The sequence below is a fragment of the Lolium perenne genome, chromosome 4, assembly GCF_019359855.2.
Source record: "Lolium perenne isolate Kyuss_39 chromosome 4, Kyuss_2.0, whole genome shotgun sequence".
NCBI lineage: Eukaryota > Viridiplantae > Streptophyta > Magnoliopsida > Poales > Poaceae > Lolium > Lolium perenne.
The window spans coordinates 338,582,521-338,592,037 of record NC_067247.2 but is presented as its reverse complement, the minus strand read 5'-3'; the positions used below and the strand labels follow the sequence as shown (position 1 = coordinate 338,592,037).

At 46.2% G+C, this 9,517-nt stretch overlaps 1 protein-coding gene across 1 annotated transcript; it reads left to right on the top strand.

Moving 5' to 3' along the window:
- Nucleotides 1-4,298: 4,298 nt before the first annotated feature.
- Nucleotides 4,299-6,639, top strand: LOC127296595 (probable E3 ubiquitin-protein ligase RHY1A). Its single transcript, XM_051326755.2, has 2 exons — nt 4,299-4,854; nt 5,831-6,639. The coding sequence occupies exons 1-2, from the start codon at nt 4,624-4,626 to the stop codon at nt 6,413-6,415; spliced, it is 816 nt and encodes a 271-aa protein (XP_051182715.1). The 5' UTR covers nt 4,299-4,623; the 3' UTR covers nt 6,416-6,639.
- The last annotated feature ends 2,878 nt before the right edge of the window (nt 6,640-9,517 follow it).

Sequence of the window (9,517 nt, the reverse complement as noted above, 5' to 3'; positions counted from 1 at the left end):
CGGAGGGGCCACGGGGCCTCCCCCTCATAGGCTGGCGCGCCCAGGCCTGGGGCCGCGCCGCCATGTTGTGTGGTGGCCCCCTGGAACCCCCCTGGTCCCCCTCTGACTTTCTGGAAGGTTCCGGGAAAAATAAGGTCCTGGGTCTTCGTTTCGTCGAATTCCGAGAATATTGCCCGAACAGCCTTTCTGAAACCAAAAACAACAGAAAACAGCAACTGGCCATTCGGCATCTTGTTAATAGGTTAGTTCCGGAAAATGCATAAAAACATTATAAAGTGCAAGCAAAACATGTAAGTATTGTCATAAAACAAGCACGGAACATCAGAAATTATAGGTACGTTGGAGACGTATCAACGTGGAAGGATGTGTGGCGCCCTTCACATCGGCGCCACACATTGAGACTTATATGTCGAAAACATCCAGAGGCTCCGGACGCTTAGTCCTTAGCCATTTTGGCGAGCCTGCTTGTGTGGCGCCGACGCCATGGGCTCCGCACTTCATTGTGTGGCGCTGATGCCATGGGCGCCACACAAACAGCCTCGCCAAAACGGCTAAGGACCTGGAGATTTGTCTTACAGTATGTTTCGGGTCATTATGTTGTCATGTGTGGCGCCCATGGCATCGGCGCCACACTGTGAAGTGTGGAGCCCATGGCATCGGCGCCACACAGTGACTTGGGTGTAAAAATCAACAAAACTGACTTAGAGTAGCACATAGATTCAAACAACACGTAGCACATAGATTTAAACAACACGTAGCAATGACGACATGGTTCGAAATGACATAGAGTTCACAACACGTAGCAATGAAGATAGAGTTCACAACACGTAGCAATGAAGATAGAGCTCACAACACGTAGCAAATCCATCTAAGCTCGACGTCCCCTCCTCACGGGCTGCTTCCGAACGGCCATCCTTTTCGTCCGCTGCCGTGGCTCTTCTTCCTGCTGCACCTCCTGCTCCTCCTCCTCTGAAGATGACGTCTCATCGTTCATCATCCTCCTCAAAGCTGATCTCTGCGGCGGCTCCTCATCGGACTCAATCACAGCCTTCTTTCCCCGGTTCACATAATCTTCCGGAGTGTAACGGTTTGGAGCCTTGCCCCTTGGCTTTAACTGGTACGCAGACTGTGTGACTTGCTTCTTGCCTCGCCTAATGCGTTGACTCAGAATGGTGTCGTCAGGAATCTTCACAAACATGAACACATGAGATTAGCAAAGTTGAAATTAGTAAGCACATGTTTGACAACAACAAAATAGTCCATACCTCCGCCTCTTCAGAAGAGGATGTAGCCGCAATTTCACCTTCGCGGCAACCTAGCAAGTTGGCTAACCGCTGCAACTTCCGTCCAGTGTTCTGCGTCATGGAAGTCATGGTTACAAAGACACCAAACACAATAGCTTACATTGAAAGTTGGTGACCATACCTTAATGAAATGCCGCATCGGTCCGATAGGCTTTTCATCTCTATGGCTCTGATCCCAAACAACCTCACACTCCGTAGCTGTTTTTTGGATCTCGGACCACTATGACAAACATATTATACACAATTTGAGCGAGCACATGCCAATATAGATGATGTACTAGCTAATGAGAGAATACATTACCACGAAGTTCAGAGAGGAAGCAATAGAAGTCGATCTCCCTTGTCGAGCAGTCCTGTCGTACTGGCTTTGCGCAACCTCATCGAATGCGATGGGGTCATCCAAGATGTCGTCAACATACGCGTGGTTCACTAACTCGATACGCGTGCTTTCATGAAACCATTGGAGATAGTTGTTGAAAGCGGTCAAGTCGTGAGGGACAATCTCGACATGTCCGGCATTCCGTATTGCTTTCAAACAGTGTTGGAACGCTGTCACATGAATCCTATGATGGACATGCCAATTCTTGATCTTCCTCTGCCGCTGCCTGTCAAGCCTGCAAGATATTGAGCACAATGGATAAACTTATATTCTATCGCTTCCTATGATCAACAAGTTTCCATCGCATGATTCAAGAAGTTTACCTATGGAGCGCGGTGTCCGTGTCTTGCCACTGAGGTGGGGTCTCCTGAAACAACCCACACTGTCTCATCACTCTGTGCGGCTTGTGGTATTCAACAAGCCACATGCATATGAGTGGGAACCGCATACGCCAGAAACGCGCCTCCTCCAAGCACTTGGGGTTGAGTTCAGTCATCGCCGCGCCAATATGGTAAAAGGTACCATATGGCTCCCAATCCACCTGTAGCATACAAATATTTCAAAATTTACAACAAGGCAATGAAACTTACAATACGGCAACACCTGCAGTACTAACCAAAAGAGTGATGGCTTAAAATCGGTTACCTGCTCCGAGGTAAGAGTGTCCAACTCCTCAGTGTAGTGCATGTACATGACCATTGGATCGCTCGTCATCTCCGAGACATTGTCCCAAAGGTATGCCCAAGTGGGCTCCCGATCAGAGTTGTTCCGGTAATGAGGCCATGGCCTCTCGTTGAGTATCCTGGGCCGCCCAACTGATAGGCGGTCCCAGCTCCATACAGAAAGTAGGAGCAAGCATCCACCAATACCGCCTCTCCCAGTCCTGCGACAAGCTTCGTCCAACTGCGTACATAAGATATTTGGTTAGTACTTTGTCTAGCAGACTACTATAGAAGAATAGTACAGACAGCAAATCATCACCTGCCGATAGAGGTAGGCAAGTGCCGCTGTTCCCCAACTCCACGGGTGCTCCAACACCGTAAGCGCCTTGAGCCAACACCAATGGGCCAACTTCCCACCACTATCAGCAAAGAGAGTCCTCGAAAGCATATACCACAAGTACACTTGGGTGTATGTCCTGACAGTATCCTCGTTGGCCCCTAGCGAGCAAGTACCAAAGTGAGTCCTGATCCAAAGGAAATTTGCGCCGGCGGGAGTTCTATCCTTCAGATCTTCTGGCTCCGGAGGACCCATGCCAATAAGGTCCTCCATCTGTCCGCGCCACCCATCAGAAGCTGTGTTCATACACAGAGGCTCTCCCTGAATAGGAAGTCCAAGGATCATGGAAACATCTTGAAGAGTAGGGGTCATCTCGTCGGCCCTCAAGTGGAAGGTGTACGTCTCCGGCCTCCACCGATCGACAAGGGCGGTGAGTGCCGCGGTGTTCATGTTCACCCCCCCGGCTCCGGTAGGCTGGATGAACTCCGTGTATCTCTCGTCATACAGCATTTCACTTACTGTGTCGTGGTAACGAATCTTCAAGGGGTGAAGAACCCTTCTGTTCTCCGTCATATGAAAAGCCCGGTGATCCTTGTCATACTCATCATCTATGAGATACACCATCCTACATGTTTACATAAATACACTATATTATGAGCCATTCCTAACAAATATGAGTTATTCCTATGCAAATACTAGGCATATGTAACACATTTGAATGCATTTACTACGCAAAAAATTAGCCATTTAAACACATACATACATAGGGTTGCACACATACATGATTCAAAGTTGGATTTCAACACATAAATCTAGGGTTGGTTCCACACATACATGATGCTATAGATTTCAACACATAAATCCAGGGTTCCAACAAATTTCATATCTACATTCTAACAACCAAAATTTCCAATCTAGGTTCCATGTCTAAATCGAATTAAATCGGAGTAAATCTTGGATGAATCGAAGAGCAACGAAGGGGAATACCTTGAGGAACGGATGGGGATCGATTTGGACGGACAGATCTGACGAAATCCAAGAGATTTGAGTAGGGATTTGAAGGGGGAGAGAGAGTCGTCCGCCTTTCTTGAGGGAAGAAGAAACAGAGAGAGAAGAATGGCTGGGTCGGGCTGGGGCGGGCTCACGCACATAAGTGGATGTGTGGTGCCCTTGCCATCGGCGCCACACTTAGCGGCGCCACACATCCTGCCACGTCAGAGTCGAGCACACATCACCGTCGACCGCGCCACATCGGATGGGCGAGTGGCGCCGCTCGTATTGACGCCACACAGTGAGTTGTGGCGCCGATGGGAGGGCGCCACACAAAAGGGTTAGACGATTGAAATAGTTTGGACAGAGAGTCAGTCTGTGTTTTTCTTTTACAAATGGGTTATTTTTATCAAAATCGTCCGATGAAGATGCTTAAGCACTACATAGGAAAATATCTGGATCTTGACATTTCGGAGTTCCAAAGTGTACTCCATAGAGACTTGGAACAACTCGGTTTGACAGGAAGACTCATTCCTGATGCTGGACCACCATGAGTGACACTATCTTCGCCCCTGGTTTATCGTCTTCCCGGCGACTTCCGCAAAGCAAAATCTAGCAAGTGGCTTCCCCCGGGACCGGGATGCGTCCGTGCCCATGGAAATTTCCGATCCAACGCATCACCGTCCAGTCCACTGGTCAAGGTCCCTGTGTCCCGTCCCGTGCCTGGCATGGCAGCCCCGGCACCTTCCTCCGCTCCTTCCGCCGCCCTCTCCTACACGTACGTACCCTATCCACCCAACCGGATCACCGGCATAAAATAAGCACGGAGCCTAACCAAACCGGGCACAAGAAAAGGGATTCCATACCAATCCTGCCGCGAAATCCTTGTCTTTGTCGCGCGCCTAATCCAGTACGGCCGCTCTCGCTCACCGGGGGATCCGCCCGCCGGCCATGACGAGCGCCTCCGAGCTCTTCACCACCCGCCGCGCCCGCGCGCCGCGCCTCTCCGAGCCGGACCCGGGCCCGGATCCGCACGCCGACGGGCCGCACGACCCGCACGGCCTCGGCGGGCGCCGGCGCCGACGCGGCTGCCGCTCGCGCCGCCCGCTCGACGCCGCCGGGGACGTGCGCCAGCACCTCCACACCGGGGCCCCGCCCTCGCGCCGACGCGGCTCCTACACGGTCAGACCCTCTCCCCCTCCCCCTCCCTCCTTCCCCGCCCGTTCGGTCGTTGTAATTCTTGTGCTCTGCTTAGATCGAGACGCTTCATGTCTTAGCTCATTGAATTCTGAGAGGATTAGGAATACTACTGTAATTTGACGCCGTGCACGATGCTGCGGTGATCACGAAGCGACGGGTTCCGATCTGCAGCCTCGATCCTCGTAGCTCAGGAAATGGGCAACGAACACTCGCAAAAGTAAACTAAAATCATAGTGGGAAAGAAACTACAAGGGACCTCGCCGGCAGGACCGTGGGAGGTCAACCTCTGCTCGTTCCGTTCTGCCGAAACCATCGCTAGGCCGGCGCGGCCTGATCTGCGGACTGCAGTTTGCTCAAGCGGCGTACTGAAAAGCAGCGTGCAATGATTAACGACGACCTAGACAAACCATTTCATGATCACTATGGGGCAAAACAAAAGGTAGCTGCGTTCTCCATCTCCGTGAGCCATCGAAGAAGCTCGCCGCTGCTTCCATTTTCTAACACCCAATATTGTTTACTAGAAATCTAGAATAGATGGCCAGACATATAATTTGAGATACGGGTAAATTAACCTTCATGTCAGTGCCAAATTGATTCCGCAATCCAGGCTCAGCCTGTGGTTGTTGAATTGTGCCGTGTTGAACTTATTTTACAGTCTGCTGCATTATAGCCACGAAAGTAGGGAAACGGAGCTTCAGGTGTTACTGCCTTTTCGATAATTTAATTTCAGTTTACCGCTTTTTTCCTATCTTATAACTGAATAGCTGGCAGTATTCTTGCCCTGTTCCACTAAAAAGAGGGAATAAAAACTTAAAATGTACTCCCTCCGATCCATAATAAGTGCCGGGGATTTACTACAAAGTTGGATCGGAGGGAGTAGCTAATATGCATGTTTTCTTTCTTGTTTATGATTCATGTATCATGAAATGTAATCTTGGGTCATTTCTGCTGTTTACAGGACCGCATATTATCGTACATAGACAATAACAGCATCGGGGATTCTGCAGCTACGAGGAACCGACTTGATAGGCTGATGTTCAGGACGAATGAGCGGCTGCCTGGCGCGGTACTGCAAGCACAAGCACGTGTTCTAGAGAGGCTAAGAGGCGTTTCTATTGGCTCATCTGCCTCCAGGCCATCGATCACATTAGATGAATTTTCCGCTACGGATGTGTTCAGAATCATGGACTTCGGAAGCAGGGAAGCCCCATATGAGTCAAATTGGCCTACCTCATCATCCGTCCAGCTCAGCAGCGGCGAGGATGAAGAAAGCCCATCAGTCGCTTCTTCTACTTTGAATAGGACACGTGGACTAAGCAAGAGGTCCTTCCTTAGGCTACAGATAGAGATATTTGAGGCTAAGAAAGATGATAACAGGGAGGCATCGCCTGAATGCTCGATTTGCCTCGATGGTTTCTACGACGGAGATGAGCTGATAAGGCTGCGATGCGGGCACAGGTTCCACTCAACCTGCTTGGAGCCGTGGGTGCGGAAATGTGCAGATTGCCCATACTGTCGAACAAACATAAGGTCGCGCTCCTGACAACAAATCATAAGTTCGGAACCGCCACTTTGAGTAGGACTATAACTAGACAATGATGTGTTGTTGTAACTCGATGTTTTGTGCATGTCTATTGCACCGGGACTGCTATGTAGTATTACATTTAACTTGTATACGGATATCTTGTGTGGATGAGGGCTGATAGTTTATAGCAACCACGGTTGCCTGTACATCTGAGAACTTGAGAAAGATTGACTACAAATAAACACATCATTGTCATAAAAAAGAGCAAGAAGTAGTGATATTACACGTCTATCATTATGAAATTCGAGGCTAACACTTCATGTACTTCCTCTTTCTCAGTTTACTAGTCTTCTTCGTATCCCTAGATCAACAATTTGACCTATATAATTTAAATTATATAATATAAAAAGTATATCATTAGGAAATAGAACATCTAAATTTTCTAATGATATAATTTTTATAACATATAACTAATACTAACTTGATCAAATTTGCGACATAGGAGTACACTGAAAAGCTAGGTATTGGACCATAGATACACTTAAGCTTAAGGTTTAGAAGTAGGGCAAGAGATAGGGCTATATCCTATATTGATAGAACCTTCTGCCAATAATGTGGGAGGTACGAGAAGGATGCTCATAGATCTGTTGGGACTTGGGAGTCTTGCATACTTCCAATTTTGTTGTACTCCGTAGTAGATCTAAAGCCACAGATCATATATATATATAGTTAAGCTTAAGGTTGGTAGTAATATTTTCCTTTAGTGAAGAAAGGAACAGAGAGGGCTAGCTTTGCCCTCGTAGTTGTATTTACCATTGTGTGGTCTGAATGTGAATTCTTCTATTTTTTTATTGTATTAAGTCTAACTTTGTCTCCTAAATACTCCCCCAATCACCCTCCATAATTCTTGTTGTGACAAAAATTATGAAAGGGAGGGAGCAGACCCTAAACAGTTCCATGTGTTCATCGCAAACATGGTTGAAAGTATTCGATATTGGCAATTGACCATTAGTTTCTCTTATATTACAATTTTCAAACCTAATAATATTTTTCATACCTTACAATGAACAAATGAAATCATAATCACCAAAACGTACATATAAAAAGAACAACAATGAGTAAGACTACTCATAGTGGGAGTAATATAGGTAGTAACATCACACATTCAAGACACTTTGGTGACATGACATGATAATAAATAAAGAAAAATACTGAGTTGGTAACTAATTATATGTTACCATAACATCACACTTCCCAATACAAGATGAGTCTACAACCTAATAAATATGACTTTGCATGATACCACACATATGTTACTACCCACTATAGAGGTACTCCCTCCATACCGGATTAATGGGCAAATTTTGGATTTGAAGATCAACCATTATATTAGGCAAATTCGGCAATTAACTGCAGCAATTAAGTGGAGCGTGCGTGGTATGAGTCTCCAACTGGTTGCATGTGGTATGAGTCATGCATGCGATGTGAATTGACGAGTATTTTACCTCGATGGTTTAGTATGCAGGGATCGCGCGTGGGCCTCGTGGAGATGGTTCAGTTCCTGTATTTAATTTAATCAACGAAACGATTAGCGGAGTAATTTCGAGCCAATCACAACATGCCTTGTTCCCGCTGCTTCAGTTAATTTGCCCATTAATCCGGTTTGGAGAGAGTAATAACATAGCATGTAATATGTTTATGTTACTACTCTATTTTATTCCCCACTATGACTAGTCTTAACAGATTTAAGACTATCACCACTTAAGAGTAGGACATGTGAACTGGAGAATGACGGTTAATATGAAGACTGGAGAATTAAATACTTACACCGATCGAACTCCTAGAATTTTGCTAGCTATTGGTTGATTACTTGGGTTCTCCTTGTCTGGACCGATTACTTGGGTTCGACAGAAGGAAGACACTCGACATACATATGAATATGAACACAGAAGTTACCCAACTCTGGATCACATCCTAACTCAACTGGGCCAAATTTCTCAGTGCAATTTGCACTTACAAACGGACAGATTGGCTCGGAGTGTATGAACACCCACTTGTTGAGTAGGAGTAATTTGCATGCAGATTGGACGCCGATGCAAACAAAGTTTGGATCTTTCCGTTAGAGAAGTCAAGCGCCGTTGCCACATCAATGAAAAATTGAGGCGCAGTGAGTACAAATAAACACGTCCTTGCTATGAAAACATCTGGAAAAAAATCATGACATAATCACAGTCCACATCAACCATGCCATAAAATTCCAAACCATCCACAACTTGACGGACAAAAAACTAGGATGTACACAATATCATGCAAAGAGAATAATGAAGATATTCGATACGGAATTTGTCTTTTTCGTACTCTTCCCAGGTTTTGTGTTTTGAATTGAACATTTTTAACTAGATTATATCAGTGTAGCTATATAAGAATCCAAGGTAAGGTCGATATGCTTCTGTAGTTTTCTGAAACTCTGGAGGTTGCCAATCTAGGCGGTAAGCTGGAATGCATGTAAGTGCTCTTTCCGGTTAAGTGTGTCTAAGTGTGTGGCTGTGTGTATCCTAGTTATACAGAGTGCCAGGTGTAATATTAAACTAAAAAATAAAGCGTTCTTTATCGAAAAAATGCTCTTTCCCGTGCTTCGGTCGCCAAATATCGCGGGTAGCAACATGCTACAGAGCGAGTAGCAGCATCAATTGTACATGATTGATGATACCACACACAGAGTCTTGAGCATTATACAACAACATGATGTAGGAGTAACCCATTACCTTCTGGGTGGAATTGCCGCAACATGGGTATTCTTCTTAGGGAGAATTATTGGGGCGTTGAAAGGATATGGAGCCCTCTTGTGTGGTTTTGGTAATTGATGATAATTTCTATAGACTAATGGTTGTATTGAGGTTCTCTATTAGATTGTGTCCATAGGCAATGCTTGAGCCATATGTTGGTCTCAAGGTTTCAAGATGAAGAAGATCAAGTGCAATGTAGAAAACAGATGAAGACGGTGTAGAAGATGAAGAGGGATGAAAACGGTGTTGAAGAGGGATGAAAACAATGGCGTGTATGTTGAAGAAGTGGGATGAAGATAGTGGAATGTACAATATTGAAGAGGGATGAAAACGG